This window comes from Lithobates pipiens, unplaced genomic scaffold (genome assembly GCF_037356315.1).
Source record: "Lithobates pipiens isolate NorthernLeopardFrog02 unplaced genomic scaffold, aLitPip1_a1.2 Scaffold_13, whole genome shotgun sequence".
Classification (NCBI taxonomy): Eukaryota; Metazoa; Chordata; class Amphibia; order Anura; family Ranidae; genus Lithobates; species Lithobates pipiens.
In genome coordinates, this window is record NW_027507718.1 from 214,802,220 (window position 1) to 214,822,559 (window position 20,340).

At 43.3% G+C, this 20,340-nt stretch overlaps 1 protein-coding gene and 1 pseudogene across 1 annotated transcript in view; both read right to left on the reverse strand.

Moving 5' to 3' along the window:
- Nucleotides 1-2,034: 2,034 nt before the first annotated feature.
- The window catches only part of SH2D4A (SH2 domain containing 4A), a 174,252-nt gene continuing 155,946 nt past the window's right edge, over nucleotides 2,035-20,340 (reverse strand). Inside the window, exons 8-9 of the mRNA XM_077476200.1 lie at nucleotides 8,131-8,351; nucleotides 2,035-2,466 (exon numbers count right to left, since the gene is read on the reverse strand). Coding sequence (XP_077332326.1) covers nucleotides 2,374-2,466; nucleotides 8,131-8,351 — 314 coding nt within the window. The 3' untranslated portion in view covers nucleotides 2,035-2,373. The remainder of the gene's footprint in view (nucleotides 2,467-8,130; nucleotides 8,352-20,340) is intronic.
- LOC143976073 (uridine-cytidine kinase 2 pseudogene) lies at nucleotides 18,469-20,094 on the reverse strand (annotated as a pseudogene).

Below are 20,340 nucleotides of genomic sequence, written 5' to 3' on the forward strand. Positions count from 1 at the left end.
ATCGGAACCCTCCCCCCCTCCGGTGCCACAATCGGCACCTTTCAGGGGGGAGGGGGGTGCAGTTACCTGGATAATCCAGGTAACTGCACCCACTTCCGGGACAGCTCTCTGCGGAAAGGGGCGTAACTTACGCCCCTTTCCGCAAGTGCCCGCCCCTTCCCGCAAGTGCCCCGCTGCCTGCTGGGAAACACACAGCTCCCAGAGGCAGCGGGGAGCGTCCTTATTGCGCAGCGCAATTCGCGCATGCGCAGTAGGGAACCGGGAAATGAAGCCGAAAGGCTCCATTTCCTGATTCCCATACCCAAGATGGCGGCGGCAGGACCCGACAGACGACCTAGCGATCGGCTTCGGGTGCCGACATCGCGGGCGCGCTGGACAGGTAAGTGTCACTATTTTAAAAGTCAGCAGCTGCAGTATTTGTAGCTGCTGGCTTTAAAAAAAAAAAAAAAAAAAAACGCGGAGTCCCGGTGGACTCCCACTTTAAGGAGAAGTGTATGCTATTAGGCTTTTGTCCGGCTGCCTGCATGCTAACAGTGGAGAGCAACTTACCTGGCTGCGGAGTATTTGCCCAGTTTCTTTTGCCTCATCAGGTTTGGCCTCTCTGAGCTGCTGAGGAACCAACTTCCTTGAGTATGTCCAGGAACAAAGGCAGTTGTGGAAAAAGCAGTTAAAATGCCTGCATCTGCATTTGAGCATTGTGAAATCATCTACAAAAACATCTAGTCTGATACTGGAAATAGCTAAATACCTGCTATTGGGTTATATATTAGAGTTAGGTACACTGCTTCTCTTTTATTAAAGACTGTACACCCCTTTATAAAAGCCTGTGTTGACTTATCTCAAGTACTCACTATTTTTCCGAATTATACTGTATGTCACATATTTAAATAACAAATATTTAATTTAGAGTCAGCATTTACTATTGCAATAGTACTTAATCTGTCAAAGGTACATCCTGAAAAATGACCTACCATTTGTTGAAAACCTATGGTTTAGTGTAGCCAACATAAACAGTTAAAAGGAAATCTATACTTTTTACAATGAAACCCATGTGACCGAGATTGCTGGACTACACTTAATGAAGAAATCTGATGCTGCACAAATATTATTGCTGCGTGTGCACATACAGTATGTTGTGTGTGTGTATTCATATTTTAAGAAACCAATATGAGAGACAACATTCCTATGAAAACAATAACTAAAGCAGGTACTTTCTACAATCCCAATGCACTTAACATACTGAAGTTGCAGTATGGTGGATGTGTCCATGTTACTTGAAGTGTACGTCAAATCTATTATTTTTAGTATTTTTGGAATTATGCTCCACAGCAGGGGGGTAAAACCGCCCCGCTACCGGCCGAAAACCGCCTCTAAAACAATGGTAAAGCAGCGCTAAAAATAGCGCAGTTTTACTGCCGATGCTGCTCCCATCCCAGTGTGAAAAGGGCCTAAGAGTAGTTGCTTTGGAGCTTAGTAAATGAGCAGAAGCTCTGCTGACTTCCATCATCCAATCATGTGCAAGCAAAAAATCTGTTTTATTTTTTGTGCACGTGATTGGGTACTCTTTGAAAATCAAAGATTTTCCTCATTTACTAAGCTCTGGAGCAATTGCCCTTGCAGAGTGCAACTACACTTTACAAAGTGCACAGTCTATTTGCTTTTAGTAAATCAACCCCATAGAGTCATTGTGCCAAGCGTGCTGAAAACATTTTTTTGGGTTTACATACACTTGAATAAATAAATTCATGTAGATATCTGCCTTCCTAGCCTGTAGTCTTGTGAAAAAGTAATTTCCATCTGAAGTTTTGAAATAATATAATGGCTATTGATCAAAAGATGAAACTTCTTGATAACCCATCAATGGTCTAGATCCCTGATTTCCTAGCATAATAATGCATGCCTTAAGGAATGGCCTAGCTCTCCTCTGGTATCCCAACACTAACACAATTAAACAATTAATAAGATATTATCTGATTTCATACGAGAATAAAATTAGTATAGAATGCTAGAAGAAAAGAATAATATGTAACTAAATTTCTAGTAAAAGTTTTTTTTTTATTGCTGAGAAATATTTTAATTACAGTGCACTGATGACACAACATTCCTTACTTAAACCCAGAGCTTGAGTGGTTTTGTTTTAGTTGTGTGGGTTTGAGTATAGCAAAATGCAAGTTCAATGAATAGTCTAGGTGCTATCAAACCATGGTATTGAAAGATAAAGCCATATATCTATTTCAGTCATTTATGGATCCTTTGGCATTGATCCACTGGATATATGATCCCATTAGTTTCTTGGCATACTGGCTAATAACAAGGGGCAAAATGTATTTTGTTCCCAAGGCAGTTGGTCAGGAGGATGCAAGGTCCAGTCCTTTAAGGTATGAGGTCTCTATAGTCACAGGAGTTTCTACGTTGACCACATGGGTACAGTAGCAGTTCCTTTCCCAATAAGGTAATGGGCTCAGTCTGTAATAAAAAAAAAAGAAAAAATGTTGATGCATTAGTAAACCTAGCTTTAATTCTCACAGTGCATACGGTAGAACATTCGTTTCATTTTACACTCTTCAATGCGGAGCTTTTATCTGACTAATTTAAAACCAGGAGTCTGTTTTTAATTGGAAACGTTAGAAAGCTCATCAGTTTCTTCTTCCTCTGCCTTACACTGAGGAAACCAGTTAGACTGCACTGTTTTTCTGCTTTAGACCTTGATTTAATACTTAAATTACATACATAGACATGTACATTAATTGCCCCCCCCCCCCCCCAACACTCCAACAACATTGCCACAGAGTTCTTTGCGGTGTGGCTTCTGGGAGCCAAACAACATTTCTCTGGTGAATAAAGCTGGCCACAGATGGGTAGCATATCAAAGAAATATATGGAGCTGAGGAATGTGTGGATTAGCCTTGTGCTAGACATTGGAATATCCTGTATAGGGGGAGAATAGACACATTTGGGGTGTAAGAGAAATTTTTCTACCGGATATTTTTTCTATTATTATGCTAGCTTTTTGCCAAGTGTTTATGTGGGGGCAGTCCCAAAAAGTATGTCAAAGTGTTCCTTGGGTGGGGCAACCCCTAAAGCAAAGTGGTGATAGTGAGGGATAAAATTTGTTAAGTTTAGCAGGGGTAAGATACCATCTATAGAGCAATTTGATGGCTGATTCTCTGATCGAGGTCGTCTTGGTACATTTATGGAGATTTGCAAAAATAGTATCCCATTGATCAAGAGTAAATGAGGTATTTAAATCTGATTCCCATTGTAGCATGGGATGTGATTTCTCAGGCATGTTGGTTTCATTTAGGCTTTTATATATTCTGGAGATTAAACCCCTATCACGAGGGGAGGAGATACAAATTTGCTCAAATTGTGTATAGGGGGGGGGGGGGGGGGTATAGAGTGTAAGTGAGCAATATTTCTGGTAGAATTGTCTTATTTTTGTATAGTTCTCAGAAGGTGAGAGATCATATTTTATTTGTAGTCTGGTGAAGCTGAGGAATGCATTGTTGTGGGGGAGGGATTTTAAATGTGTTAGGTTATGTGATTTCCAATTCGTTAGAATGTTTTGATCTTGAGCTCTATCGTGGGGTCGGGGGGAGGGGGGGGATGAGGGTCACCTAGAAAGGAAGCTAGGGGAGGGGTGTTGGAGGATAACTTAAATTTAGAGACTTGTCTGTTCCATAGTTGGAGGGTATGAGTGACTATAAGGTTTAAGGCTCTAATATTTGTGGTGGATAGCCTTGGACCAGAGAAGTCCTTGTAAATTGTAGGGTAGGATAGATTCTTCTTTGAACCAGAGCCAAGGGATTTGGAGTGAAGGGGCATACCACTGGGCTAATTGAGTGAATAGAGTAGTGAGTAGATAATAAAGCCAAAGGTTTGGAATGCTGAGGCCTCCTTTCATTTGGGGTCTTAACATAAGGGAGTAACTAGGGTTTCTGGGTTTCTTGTTTTGCCAAATGAATTTGTTGGTCTCTCTCTGTAAAGATTCTAATGTTTTTTTAGGTAGAACAAGAGGAAGTGATCTAAAATAAAATAAAAGTTTGGGTAATATCATTTTTAGGGCCACTATTCTGCCCGAGAATGAAATCTGGTATGATGACCAAAGTTTAAGTAGATTCTTAACAGACAACATACGACTGGTTACAAATATCATTCAAGACTAACATACATTCCAAACCCACACTACTACTTAGTCTTGATATACACAAAGCTTTTGACAGCGTTTGCTGGTCCTATCTTGACACTCTACTTCCCAAATATGGCATCAACAATGAATTCCTACATGGCTTTAAAGCTCTCTATCACAACCCACAAACACGTATCAACTCCCAGGCAACAACTCTGACTTTTCCCCCCTGACTAAAAGGTACCAGACAAGGTTGTCTCCTCTCCCCTCTACTTTTTGCCCTTGCAATAGAGGCCCTTGCCTGCGCTATCACAAATAACACAAACATTAAAGGATATTTTAAAGGATCCAAAGAATACAAGCTAAATCTCTACACGGATGACGTCCTTCTGCTTATAACTGATCCTCTTATCTCCCTACCCAATCTAACTAAAACCCTTGACATCTTCCACGACCTGACAGGTCTGGGTGTAAATCTTTGTAAGTGCTCCGCTTTACCAATCAATATTCCCCCAGCCTTAAAGAGGAAGTAAACCCTGATGGGTTTACTTCCTCTTTTTTTCCCTGCAAAGGTAAAGCATAATGGACTACTATGCATCGCATAGTAGCTCATTATGTGTCACTTACCTGACACAGGAGCCAGCGAAGTCGCCGCTGATCCCTGTAGTCCGCCGCGTCCATCTTGCTGGTGGCGTCTCGCAGCTCCGACCAATGACAGCGGCGCAACCGCGATGACGTCACTCCCGCGCATGCGCACGGGAGTCGCGCCTCGCAGCTCCGTTGCTGTCATACGGCGAAGCCGCGATGACGTCACTCCCGCGCATGCGCACGGGAGTCGACAAATTTGGCAAATCCATTCTTGGATTTGCCGCATTTAGTGCGCCTGCGCGCCGCTGTCTACGGCGCATGCGCCGTAGACAGCGGTGCCCATTTTCGGGCAAATATCTCCTAAACCATATAGGTTTAGGAGATATTGCTTGGACCTACAGGTAAGCCTTAATCTAGGCTTACCTATAGGTCCAAGTTGTTTGGAAGGGTTTACTTCCTCTTTAATATCTTCACTTAATAACAAATTCATTTCTAACAGTGTATGTGGCTTTCATTCTGTAAAGTCCCTTCATTCCAAAATGAAATGTTAAAAGCAAACAAAATCTTTTGAACAACAAATGTTTTGTACCCCTGTGACCCATTTTCAGCAGAAAGCGGGCTGAAGCCCACTGTCGGCTGATTTCACATAGCTGGTCCAGGCTCGGGAAAGATCACAACCATAGGGCTGGGATCTGCCCACAGACCTGGACTGGAACCACTGAGAGCCTAAGCTGGACGCTATTGCTCCCTCCACAGCCCAGTGCTCCAGTGAGCACAGGGGGGTAGAGCAGGGAGCCAGTGACTGACAGTAACCAGCTCTCTGCTCAGGAAGCACTGAGAATCAGCGGTGTTTGGTCACTCAGTTCCCAGCCTTAGAACCAGTGGGGGACAGATACAGCATTGGACCGATGCTGCATCTAACTAGTTAAGTATGATTGAAAAAAAAATCTCATACTTCTCTTTTAAGGATCAGCATCAAATGGAAAGCATTACAAGGACAATCTGTTTATCATGGTGTGTTTTAGATCTTTCCAGGCCATTATTGTCAGCTAGGCAGGATAACTTCTTCCTGTGCAAGGTATATTTTGGTATAATAGAACTGAAAAGAATTTTCAATCTTCTCAAGCCTGACAAAACTGCACCAGTCCCACTTTACCTCTTGGCAACCTTCTGACTGTTGCTTAGATCAGATGCTGGTCTAATTCAGGTCCCTGTCAATTCAGGCACAGATAGGCCTGGACACACACAGGAGCCCTGACTGAGTACAGCCTTACATTTGTGAACCAAACGGCTTGACCTTAAAGCTGAACCCCAGTGTTACCTTAAATATTAATCCTCTTCTGTTTAGAATTGCTGACTCTAATATTATTGCATTTTGCATGTCTCTAACAGTGTGTACCAGATGCGGTCTATTCCTGCATATCTCTTGCCTCTCTTCTGGGAAGGACTGGGTGATTATTTTACTGACTCTCCAACCTCTTTACTCTGGCTGCTCTCAGAAACAGCCAATTCTTGAACTGAAGTGAACCACTGATGACATCACTAGGTCATAAATATGTGCAGCACCCTCTAGCTTACTGTGATAGCTTTAGTGTACATAGCTGCAGTGTAGGTAGTAGTCTAGGTAAATTAGACTACCAGAGAGCCAGGCTGGGTTGAAACTGGGTCAGGGCTAAGTCACTCAGGGAGACTGTATGACTCAGCAAGCAGCACCTCTGGTACCCCCCCACACTTGCTGGAACCTTGGAGAAGCTTCCGGAAGAACGGTTGGCTGGTTAGGAGGGGCTGCTTAGAGTATTGATGAGGGCCTTAGCCAATCCCGGCCAAGTGGACTGGCAGGGAAAGGCCACCTCTTAAATACTCTTGAGTCAGGCAAGCAGGAGCAGTCTGGTGGAAGATGGAGAAGAAGTGCTGAGGAGGCCGTCTGTGGCCCTTGAGGGTGCACCTTGGGCCTGGGGCTCATGTGCTGGAGGGATCCTCTACAACACAGAGAGGAAACCCATCTTGAATGCATGGGAGCAGGTGTGAGGACAGTGGGGATGAGTTAGCACATCCAGGAGTTCTCCATGACTAGTCAGCCAGTTGGGCTGGTGAGTGTACAGTCTGGGAGGACTGTGGGAAGTAAGAGAGGCAGCTGCAGCCAGGTGAGATGGCAGTGCCTGAAGAGGTAGTGCTGGGATCAGTAGCCACAGGAATATAATGTAATGTGTAATGTAATGTTATATCTACAATGTGAAAAACAGCTCACTCCAAGAAGTGAGGGGGGGGGGCAACTTTGGAATCAGGCAAGTTATAATTTTGGCAGCCTAAATATTAGCTTTAAATAGACTTCTCCATTGTTCTACCTGCTCTTAGCCCTCAGGTACTCTGTCTTTTCCTGAACCGGTTCTCCTAGTGTCAGTTACCACATCTAAACTTTGACAGCCAAGGCTTCTGCCAAAATTAGAAATATTTCAGTCTACTTTGCTATGTGATTTTGTAGTCTCTGTAAGTAAATGAACAAAAACACAATGATGCCATGACATACCACCACCTCTGCCAGTCGATTCAGTTGAATATTTGCAGGATTTAGAACCACTGAGGTGAATAAAACATGAATGCCACCAAGTATGATCTGTCCTCTCTGTCTCTCTTCCTCTCTTATTTTTTTTTTTTGTTGGTGATACATATACTATTCTAGTGCAAAATATTAATTGCCCTGTAAGTATAGTCACATGTTTGATGCATTATTTTCAACAGAAGGTAAAATAGAAAAAAAGCTTTGTTATTATTAAAGTTTGGCCAAAGCTTTTTTGGCTATACTTCTGCGGGAAAGTCCACTGTCAGCTGACATCACAGAGCCAGTCCAGGCTCTGAACAGATCCCGACCATATGGTCAGGATCTGCCCAGAAGCCTGGACTGGCAGCAGGCTCAGCCTCCCAGCGAGCAGCTGAGAGCCTGAGCCAGCCACTTATTCTCCCACCCCTTCCACAGCCCAGCACACACAGTGAGCGCTTTAGGGGCAGAGCAGAGAGACATTTAAAGTCACCAGCTTTCTGCAGGCTGAGAACCGAGAGATCAGTGGTGTTTGATCGCTAAGTTCTCTGTCTTAGAGGCGGTGGGGGACAGCTGCAACCATCTAGGTGGGTATGATTTTTTTTTATTTTTTGCAATTCCGAACTTCTTTTTTTAAGAAAGTCATTCCTTTTTTCATGGTCTGGAGATTAATTTTGTTTCAAAGCACCTAGCAGGAGCCAGATAATTGTTCCCTGCTGCTTAAAATAGAGGAATCAGTTTTGAGTGGTGTTGCCATTTGTGATATACTCACTGAACAGTGACTTGCAAATAGTGAAACAAATATTCATCCAATAAGATATGAACAAGCCTGTACAGGGAGCTAAGCAAAGAACATGTGTTATTACAATAGTATTACCTTGTGATATTCTACAAGGTCAGCCAGAGTTGCATGCTGTAGTTGATCAACTCCCAAAAAGCCATAAGAGGTGCCAGAAGCATCTATAAGAAAATGCATGTATCCATCTTCATGGCGATATGAGAGAACATAGCCTTGGATCTTCTCACTGACACGAAGAAGAAAGCTTCCTGGTGCCTGGCCTTTTAAAAAGTCTTCCGATTCTAGTCTTGAGATGATGCCTATGAGCAATAAAAATGAACATAAAGTGGATTCCTTTTTTTATTTTATTTTTAAGAGGGGAACATTTACGAAGTGGAAAGCTGTTCTACCCCAAAGCCATGTTAAGCAATGCAAGTTTTCCAAAAAAACGAAAGCCAAGACAGGATGGTTCTTTGTGGTTTTAAAAAGAAAAAACGCAAGTCCAATGCTCTGAACTTAAAAGGAGAAGCACAGCCAAAGCTTGTTTGGCTGTACTTCTATGGATCACAGAAGTGCAGTTCATTCTGCACTCCTGTGACCCATTTTTAGCAGTTGGCTGACATCACAGAGCCAGTCCATGCCAGTTTGCGACAATGAAGTCCACATACCTGGATCAACACCTGGCTCAGCCTTTCAGCGAGCCGCTAAGAGTCTGAGCCAGCCACTCCTGCCCCCTTTCCTCAGTGTTTCAGTGAGCGAGGTGGGGGTCAACAATCCTGCTCAGGAAACCCTGAGAACCGAGCGCTCTGTTCTCAGTGTTAGAGCCAGTGAGGGACAGACGCTGCATCCACCTAGGCAAGTAGGATTCTAAAAAAAAAAAAAAACACACACTTCTTTTAAAAACAGAACTCAACTGTATCTGAGCACCACAAACTGAAAGACGCCATCTTTTTTTTATATTCAAATCAAAATCACTGATCCATCCATGTCTACATGCTTTATTTTGTTAAGAAATCACACCTCCCTAACCTTTTTTTTAGCTGTGGCCATTTTAAGTAAGGGCAGTTGATTCATGTAGCAATTACTTCCTGGAATCCATCTGCCGATAGCTCAGGCATGAGGGTGTGTTTAGCTGAGAAAGTCCCTCTTCTCTCAGATGAAAGAAAAATGCCTATGATGAATCATGGGATGTATGACATTTTGGCCTAGGCCAGAAACTAGGAAGCAACTGAGGAAATGCAAAAAAAAAAAAGTTTAAAACTAGTAAATATATTATACCCTCATATCGATTTAGTAATGCTAGCAGCATAAGGATTAAACATATTTAAAGTGGTTCTAAAGGCTCATAAAGGTTCACCTTTATGTGTGAATGCATGAAGGTAAAAAACCTGAGTGCAGCAGAACCCCCCCCCCCACCTCCAGTAATACTTACCTGCAATCCAGCGATGTGCACAGGATTCTCGGCTCTCCGGGGACTCTCCCTCTTCATTGGCTGAGACAGGGGACACTCAGAGCAACATCTTCAGAGCAGGCTTGTTTGGGTGCCCTCATAGCAAGCTGTTTGCTCTGGAAGCACTTGGCAGGAAGGAGAGGCCAGGAGCATTGGTGGGGGACCCGAGAAAAGGAGGACCATGGCTGCTCTGTGCAAAACCACTGCACAGAGAAAGTAAGCAGAACATGTTTGATATAAAAAACAAAAAACAAAAAAAAAAACACAACAGTGGCACCTAAACCAAAATCCACTGTAAAGAAAAACCTTTAACCTGATTGAAGTAAGGAGCACATGAGGCATATCTTGATCCTGAACAACACAATATCCAAATAATATTTTTTTTTCCTTTAAGATAGAGCTCTGACCTGCCTGTAACATGCACATCACTACAGGTTAGTAAGCTTTTTTCCTGTTTCACTTCTCAGACCAGGAGCAGCCTGTGCATTGTGGGTGCACATGTCTGGCGCCCCCCCCCCCCAATCCTAAAATTTCACCAGCCACCACTTTCTCAGACTAAAGTGAAACTATAGTCTCTTTCTGCAATAAAAACAACCTATTCCAGACAGACATCCAGCTCATATCTAAGCCCTTGTACACACGGTCGGAGATTCCGACGGAATGTGTCCGATCAGAGCGTTTGGTCGGATATTCCGACTGTGTGTGGTCTGCATCGGACTGTTTCCTTCGGAAAAGCCAGCGGACCAAATTTTCCAACTTGCCGGAAATATTTTCCGACAAAATGCTCCGATCGGACATACTCCGATCATGTGTAGAGAATTCCGATCGGACAAAGTGCCACGCATGCTCAGATCAAATTCCTACATCAAAGCTATTGGCTACTAGCCTGAACGTAGTCCCATCGTAACGAAATTACGTCATCACGTTCTGAAAGATCGGATTTTCCAACAACTTTGTCTGACCGTGTGTATGCAACAGTTTCGGACAAGATCCGTCGGACAAAATCCATCGGATTTGGTTGTCGGAATCTTCGACCGTGTGTACAAGGGCTAAGTATCAGTTATTAGGTTTGCTCCAAGTCCCAATTAAACTTTAACAAACCCAGAGGGAAGATCTTAGCTTCAAAAACTGGACTATTTCCTAATCAGGTTTTTGCCCTTTGCACCTAGACAAATAATGTCACATTATAAAGGCGTGACTCATCAAAGAAGAATTTGCTGGCAGCTACTAACACGTTTGCCAACCTAAAGCCATTTTATATTATTCTATATACATGCTTTAGCCAAATGATCCTCCTGTTTCTAGTACCGATTACGCATGTTGGTATGTTAAGATTTTTTGAGTTGTCAGTCCGCCCCTGGTGTGGGCAACACAGTAAGCAAAATGTAATCGGGCCCACAAGAGCAGGTGAACAGAGGGAATAAAATAGAAATGAATGTGTAAACTGAAGTCCAGGTTGCAATCTTGCAAATCTGAGAAAAATATGACTGGTCATGAAAAACTCATGCAGCATTAACTGATCTATTGGAGTTGGCTTTAACAGGGAAATTCAGAACCTTAAGCTTATAGGTTTGAATGATGAGTTGTTGAATCCACCTATCGATAGCAGAACAGGAAGAAGGCTGTTAGGAATGATAAAAAGAGTATTAGTCAATCTAAAGAAAGCTTTCGTTGTGAGATAATTTCAAAACCACTTCCCGACAATTGACTCTTTGGGATGTTTTGGAGCAGGACAAAAAGGTGTGAGAGCAATGTCCTGGTTAATGTTAAAGGAATACGCCACTTTTGAAAGCAAAGAGACCTTAGACCTCAATACAACCTTGTCTTTATGCAGTACAAGAAAAGGGTTCTTTACAGGTTAAAGCCACAAACTCAGAAAATCTATTTGCAGAAGTGGTGGAGATGAAGGAGGAAACCTTGTGAATGAGCGTAAACAAAGAAGCATCCCTGATAGGTTCAAAGGGCTGTTTTCGAAAACCAGACAAAACCTGGTTGAGATCCCACAGTGTCACTAAAGAACGTACAGGAAAACCATCTTCACAATACTCTGTATAAAGGCTTTCACTAAGGAATGCGAGGCAAGCAGTCTTTGTAAGAGAATTACTAGGGTTAAAATTTGACCCTTGATGGTACTCAGAGCCAGATGGTGATCCAGGCCAGACTGGGGAAAAGACAGGATTCATCCCATAGAGATTTTCCTGGGATATAATTTCCTTGCCTTGCACCATGAGAAATATGCAATGTTAAACTTTGGAAGCTAGAAAATTGACATCTTGCAAAGTCATAGGAATAACAGAATCGGATGAGTCCTTATTCCTTAGGACCTGGGTTTCCTGCACAGTTTAGGAGATATTTACATTACATGCAGCCAGTAACATTACTGGCGCATGCGCTCTTGAAGGAACGGTTTGAGGTGATCAAACAACAAAAAAATAGGATTTTTATAACAGCTTACCTGTAAAATCCTTTTCTTTGATATACATCAGGGGACACAGAGCCATAGTAATAACTATGTGGGTTATATCGGCATAGCAGGTGCTGAACACTGGCACGCCCCTTAAGGCGTGAACTTCCCCCTTATAACCCCTCCCATTACTGGGAGTCCTCAGTTTTGTAGCTAAGCAATCAAAGTGTATAAGTGTCCCCTGATGTACATCAAAGAAAAGGATTTTACAGGTAAGCCGTTTTAAAAATCCTATTTTCTTTTTTTACATCAGGGGACACAGAGCCATAGTAATAACTATGTGGGATGTCCCATAACAATGGCAACTGAAGGGGGGGGGGGGGGGGGGGGGGGGGAGACAGAATCGAGGAAACAGGAGGCCAGAGGACTCATACTGCAGCCCGCAGTGTATGCTGTGCCCAAAGGCAATATCCTTATGACCTTTAATATTGATTTGAACAAAATCTTATAAACGTCTGAACCAAAGACCAATGTTGCGGTCTTACAGATCTGAGCCATAGAGGCCTGATGATGCACCACCCAAGAGGCACTAATCGCCCTGAGTGAATGTGCTCTTAATATGAGAAGGAAGAATTTTCTTCTTTAAACAGAAATTGATCAATCACTTGACAAATCCATTTGGAAAATAGTGGATCCTGACGCTGCCTGTCCATATCTTGGACCCTCTGGCAGTACAAACAAAACCTGTGTTTGCAAACCTGAGCGGTCGCCCTTAAGTGGATTCGGATCGCTCTTACTACATCAAGAAACTGTAATGCTTTCTCTTCCCCAGAATAATATCTTGGTTTAAATGAAAACCTGTTACCACTTTTGGTAAGAATTCAAGATGACGACATCAAACCACCTCGTCCTTATGCATGATGAAATATGGCTCTTACAAGACAGAGCCGTTAGTTCCAATATTCTTCTAGCAGAAGAAATGGCAACCAGAAAGATTATCTTTCTTGTCAAAGAACCAAGAGAATATCTCGTAAGGTTCAAACGGCTGATTTAACAAAGCCGACAAGACCAATTATAAAAATCCGAAGGATTTAGAGGTGCCTTGATAGGGGGAATAAACAGTGTTACCCCTTAATAAGCTACGCACCAAGAGTGGGAAACAAGAGGTCATAGGAAAAGACATTCACACGGCCTAGATCTGGCTCTTGATGAAAGTCAAGGCCAGCTTAATTTCAGATCCCATATGCAGGAATTAGGAATCCTGCCTATTGACATACTTCCTGAGGTGCCAACCCCTGGATCCATACCAAGAAACCTATGCCTTCCATATTCTATAGTAAGTGATTCTGGAAGCCATCTTCCTGGCATTAGTCAAAGTAGACACTACTGAAGGAGATCACCCACAATCTTTTATAGAGTGGGATTAAACAGTCAAACCTGTTAAACTCCTTGTCCGTAAAGTATGATGAAATACCGGACCTTGTGCAAGAAGGTCTGGCTATAATGGCAGAGTCCAAGGACTTCTACTGCCCTCTTTATAATAGATAAGTTAAGATCTTCTGGGACCCGGCTGGGGCCACCAGAATCACCTCTTTCGGTTTCTGCTTAATCCTGCGGAGAAGGAGCGAAAGTAGCAGAACTGGAGGAAAAGCATAGATCAGTGAAAACTGATCCCCTGGGAAGACTAATGCATCTGTTCCGCCTGCTAGCAGACCCCTTGTTTGACATAAAGTTGTCGACCTTCTTAATGAATCTGCACGCAAATAGGTCCGGAGTACCCCATCTGACATATTGCTAGGAAGATGTCGGGGTGAAGAGATCATTCTCCTGGAAATAATTGTTGGTGTCTCAAGTAGTACGCCTGAAATATTAAAATTACCGCTAGGCAAGGAGTGTTATGTTCTTCCAAGGCTAGAACATTATTCACCTCTTTTTTGGGTTGCATGACTTCCCGTGCCTCCCCTGGTGATTAATGTAAGCCACCGTTGTGGCTCTGTCAGACTGAATCCTGTCAGGACAGTCCCGTAATCTGACCACCAAGATTCTATGACCAGCTGTACTGCCTGAAAACTTCCAACAAAGTTGATAGGCAAAGTCCTCTAACCTGGACCATCTCCCCTGGACAGAATCTTCTACCAGGGCTGCTCCCCAGCCTAGAAGGCTGGCATCTGTTAACACAGATATTTTCCCTCCTGCTGGATAACAACCACCAATTTAGGCTCTGACCTATGTCGGGAGCCAAAGTATTGAAAACTAACAAGGCTTGAATCTTCTTTATTCCAGACTGACAGGATGGTGTCTTAAAGCAGTCTTTGAATAAAACTGCGCGTAAGGGACAGCCTTGAAAGAGGCCACCATTTCCCCTAAAAATCTCCTGCAGCCAAACTGAAGGAATTTTCCTTTCCTGATAAGTTGAATTAGTCCTACAATGGAACCGATTCACGTCTGGGGTAAGAATACCTTCTTCTGTATGGTATCTATAACCAGCCCCCAAGTAACCTCCTTGGTGGTTTTAAGGAGAATCTTCCTAGGCTGAGAATCCAACCTAGAGATTTCAGCTATCTACAGCTGAGATCAGATTCTGGTTTTAGACCTGAGACTGAATGATCTATTTAAAGTAGATCTTGTAATAGGCTAGGACCGCTATGCCTTGAGCCTTTAACCTGGCTAAAGGAGGTGCCAAAATCTTTCAGAACACTCAGTGCTGTGGATAAGCTGAATAGCAGAGCTACGATTGATGCAAATTATTTTATATTTCAAACCGCAGAGATTTCTGGTAAGCGGGAAACTTTGGCACATGGAGATTTGCAACTACCCTCCTTGCAGGATGGACACAGCCGATCGAATTACGAAAGGATCAGATGTTTAAGTGCCGATTCAGATCTCCGAGATCTAGAGTGGGTCTTACCTCTCTGCTTGGCTCTGGGACCTTAAAAGATTTGATCCAAAAAACCCTGTTCCACTAAGGGAATCTCTGATATCACCGACTGGGATAACAGCTGATTCAGAGACCAGAAAGAGACACTTCTCTTCTTTCTTTTTTTTTTCTCTGGAACCTTAGGAGCATTCTTTAAGGAGATGGACACTCTTGCATAAAGACTGCCGCATCAGCAGCCCCAAGGACCCCACAGGCAGCACCCAAACAGGACCCGAACCCCGGACCCTCAGATCGAAAGCCAAATTGGGCCATCCTGGCTCTTGAAACTTTAGATGTAACCTAGAGAAAAAATAAATAAATAAAATCGCAGAAATCACTCTGCCACATTGTTCCTGCCAGACCTTGAGAATCGCAGGACCTTTCCCCTCACTCAAACGATTGGGGGTTCTCCTTCATGAGAAGGCCTTAGCATTCTGCTTCATGGGCTTTCTGCCCCAAGATCCTGGTGCTGCCCGTCGAGACCGCCTAAAGGCAGATACCCCAGGCATTAGAAGAGGCTGCATGATTAAAGGAGAACTATTTGAACCTCCTTTATTGGTAAAGAGAGCTTTACCCCTTTTGGATGTACTTATCCACTCTAAATAGTCATACCCCAGGAAGGGACACAGACTGGCTAAGGGTTTTCACCTGGTGCTTTTGCTGATCAATCTCTCAGCCATGGACCTCTGTAAAAATGCACTAGTCCAAGTATAAGCCATAGGGCTTAAATGATTGAGTCCTTCATAGCATCTGTGAAACACAGTGCGTCAACTACACCAGCCCCTTGCTGGGCCTGCTGATCAGGCAGAACTTTCAGGTATCTCACACCTGTTCCTTAACTCCTTGGAGTCCACATTCCAATGCATTGGCGTGACTCAAAATGTGTTCCACCAAAATAGTGGAGCAGACGTTAAAGGGTTAATGGACTGAGCTACTCCAATCGCAGCCAGAACTGCTAAAGACATCTGGACTTTAAAAGGAAAATCCAACCTTAACTTGCTGGATCCTTTAACATCAGTGCATTATCCACTGGACATGCGAGACTCTGCTCACTAAGGTGATTGCAGCATTAATAGCTGGAACCCATCATTTCCTTTAGAGAAATGTTTCCATTCAGAATACATAAGCTATGCATGAATAGGAAAAAAAACATCCCCAGGTGGGGGAGGTTCAAATGAACCCTATTAGGAGGTAGATACCTCAAGAGCCTGTGGCAGGCAACAAAAGGGTTAGAGTAAGGGAGTAGACAAACACCTGACTTGTGCAGCTACTCCCTCCCTGTTAGGATCCTCCGAAGAGGAAAAATAAGTATCTTTCAATATTTGGGAAGATCTACCTGATCCCCAGCCTCCTGCACCTCAACAAAAGGGCCCAGAGGACTAGATGTCAGAAACCATGAATCAGACCAAGACAGAAGTACAATTAAACCACACTTGTTTATTAAATAAAAATAAAAAGGTAAATAGAAAAAGCGCAGTCAAAGCATAGCCAGAGTCCAGTAACCGGATAGAGTAGTTAGCCAGGCCAGAGTTCAATAACCAGATCGGGTAATCAGCCAGGCCAGAGTCAGGGATCCAAGTAGAGCAACAGCAAGCAGGATAAGGAGCCAGAAGGGATGTCAGCAAGCCAGTCTTTAAACAGAACGCAGGAGATGTTTTTTGTGATGTGACCAAGGCGAAGGCAGAGGTGAAGTGAGCTGGACAGCTTTAAGTAGGCAGGTCAGACGAGCATGATAATGAACAGCTGGTGACTGTGGAGAGAGATGAGAGCTGGCAATTACCCGACAGCTGAGCAGCCAGCCCAGAGAAGGAAGGGCTAAGCCAGCCCTGACACGAGATGGGCATCTGCTATGTTTAGTCCTACTATGGAGAGACATCATAGCAATAATCTTTTAAATGATAGAAGAAAACCTGTTTGTATGAAATACACAGGGACATAAGTGTTCTACCCTTGACGGCTCATCTGACTGGCCGTATTTTTCTTTTTACCTCTCGGGGAGGAAGACATTCTTTGGGAAGGGTTTTTAGTTTGCTGTATACCATTAACCCCTTAGAGGGGTTCCTGGTCCCTTTGTCACTCATAGCTTACAGTACAAAGCAGAGGCAGTACCAGCAAAAGAATGTTTCACTTGCTAGGCTATAGTACAGTACAATAACTGCTATTAATCCTAGCTATACAGTACAATGTTGCCAAAAGGAAAATGCCTGTGTCACCAAATCTGACCAGAAACCACTCTGCTCTGTCCCTTCACCGCCAGGCAGTAGCTTCTCTTGCAGAACTCTACTTCCTACCCGTGTGGCCGGTGCCTGACACCGTTTAGCCATGGCCTTTCATGGTAGGCTGCAGGACCTTGAAAGGAAACCTTCAGGAACAGGGGTACACTCAGGTAATCCCACAATCCTGGACCTGCGAGAAGACCCTGTCAGTAAACTTTTATAGGCCTTACTACCAAAAAGTACTGGATCCCAGGGCCCAGCTTTAAAGCATTCGCAAGAAAAACCTTGCGTCTTCGTATGACGAGGCCCGGGTACCATTCATTTAGCCCAATACGGAGACATTAGAATGGATCCTGTCAGGATGGCTGGCTTTCATCAAAGGATTAGTGCCCGTGGAGCTCAGTACACACATTACACGTACCCAACACCTTAGACACTGTCAAAAAGACTGAGGACTCCCAGTAATGGGAGGGGTTAAATGGGGCAAGTTCACGCCTTAAGGGGCGCGCCAGTGTCCAGCACCTGATATGCCGATATAACCCACATAGTTATTACTATGGCTCTGTGTCCCCTGATGGAAGAAAAGAAAAGGCTCTGTTTGTGGGGGGGAAAAAAAAAAAAAAAGGACACACATTTTATTTGGGCCCAGTGTCACATGACTGCGCAGTTGTCAAGTTAAAAATAGCGCAGTTCTGTATCACAAAAAATGGCCTGATCATGAAGGAGGCCCTGCCTCTACAAATCAGGGCCGTAGCCATACTCAGCTAAGGTAGGTCAGGCTTACTTTAAAATGTTTTCAGTAATACAGGCTTGCTTTAAATACACATAACACACTCTGTAATAGTTCCTTGTTCACTACAATGTGTTCCAGGAAGTGAACTGTGTTTTAACTAGTTCTTAAGAGCTTACGTGCTAAAATCAATCAACACAAAAATAAATACTCTGCATTAGGCAACACAGCGTATGATTCATAACAAAAGGCAAACAAGCGGTAGAAGTTGATTAAGGGAAGCTGGCCGATTAGGGTTTCCTATGAGGTTATTTGAGATCTCAAAGGATGGGATTCAAAATAATTTTTTGCATATAAAAAAAATATAAATTTTGGGAACAACGAGATTACTGAATTTATTAAATCATCTTTTATTTAGAAAGGGAACAATACAGTACAGTAGAGATAAAAAAAAAGAATGAAGTAGTAACAGGGTAGAAAGTAAATAAAATAAATACTTTGCCAACTTTAAACACAAAAATGAAGGTCTCCCATGAGTAACGTTATAAAACCCACAATCATGCTTTTGACTCTGGAAAAAGGCAAGTCTTCTGTTCCAAGTGGTGATGCCCTGCTACCCACCTTAGTCGTCAGATGTTTAACATCTAGAAAAAAAAAGGGGGGGGGGAGTGCCCTTTAACATATAAGGGGATCGCACCCCTACCTTGTGGGGTAGTGACACTGCCTCAATTAGTGACCATTTAACTAATCTTGCCCCTAGAAATAACACTGAAATTGGCAAAGTTTTGGAAATACTTGTGGCAAATAACTGTGCAGGATTTCACATTACAGACAAATCTAGATTTAATTGGATCTCAGGGTAGATTATTCACAGGGTTGCACAGTGGTGTAGTGGTTAGCACTCTCACCTAGCAGTAAAAAGGGTCGCTGGTTTGAATCCCAACCACGACACTACCTGCCTGGAGTTTGTATGTTCTCCCTGTGCCTGCGTGGGTTTCCTCTGGGTACTTCGGTTTCCTCCCACACTCCAAAGACATGCAGGTAGGTTAATTGGCTTCTGTCCCAAATTGGCCCTAGTATATGAATGGGGACCTTGGATTGTGGGCTCCTTGAGGGCAGGGACTGATGTGAGAGTGCAATGTACTGGGATAGGGACAATTGCAGACACTCACTCAGGTTGAACTGGATGGACTGGTGTCTTTATTCAACCTTACTAACTACGTAACTATTATGGACCTTTTTTTCATCAGGAGTCAGTTTGGTTGTTCAAGTTTAGATAAAGTCCATCCTTCCCTTTCTCCATTGAAATTAGAAGCAAAAAAAAAAAAGGCATCCTATTAGGCCAAGGCTTCCCAATTCTGACGGAGCAGGAAATTCCAGAAGGTTTTGTTCTTGGTGAAGTAGTCAGGTTAAATTTCTTGCAGAGAAAAGGTCAGAGCTCATTTAGCCAATAGAAAAAAAATTTCCTCCAAAGAAAGCATGTTTGTCTTTTCAGGTTGTAGTGGAATACTTTGTATTGGTGTAAAGTATATAGAGATTACACATTCATGGGGAACTTTAGTGAGGTCGGCTGCTGCTGTATTCTGAGGGGTGCCTACTCCGTTGGCTTGTGTAACCGTTCACATACCCATTAGTCTGCCTCTTTGTTAATCCACCATTTAGGATATTTTGGATGTGCTGAACAATTAAGTTGATGGCCACCAGATTATCAGCACATCTAGGAATTATCACATCTGCGTATTTCTTGGTAGGCAAACAGAACTCTTCAAAGCCTGGCCTTACAAAGGTGATATATCGTGAGAGAATCTGCTCCAGATCCCGACCTCGATCACTGAGGTCTCCAAGTACTCTTCGTGATAGCCGTCGTGTATCTGCATTTGTGTCCACAAACATTTTCATCTGGAACATGTCCCTGATTTCTTGAACATAAAATTCCAATATACCTTCAAAAAGCACCACATCAGTTGGGTATATGGTTATAGGCTCTTCTTTCCTGGAGTGTGAAACAAAATCATAAACAGGAATCTGTACAGTCTTCCCCTCCACGATTTCTCAAAGAGTTTTCAAGATGAATTCATTGTCAAAGGTATCTGGGTGATCAAAGTTAAACAGGCCTTTCAGTGCCTTGCTTTTCTGCTCTGGAGTCAGTATCCGATAAAAACTGTGTTGACTCAACATGACAACTTGCTTCTGATGATGGTCCACCTCATTTTGTCCCAGAAGCTGTGCAACCTTGGAGCAAACAGACGATTTCCAGCTCGCCATGCTGCCGCTGACCCCGATGAGGAATGGCGGCCCATTCTGTGGTGTGTGGTTGGGCAGCGCCTGCTCGCTGTTTCCTGCCATGCCTCCCTATGGCAGGTCCTGACTCGCATCTCAGGATGACTGAGTTTAATGCTTGCTTACTAAGTACTATAGATAACTTAGCTGGGACAATTTACTAAAGATAAAGACAAAGAGATACTTTGCAAGGAAATTTTGCCCCAGAGCTTAGTGAATGAGGTTAAGCTCTGCTGCGTTTCTTCATCCAATCCTGTGAAAGCAAAATGCTGTTTTGTTTTTTTCCTTGCATGTGATGTGACATTCTTTGCA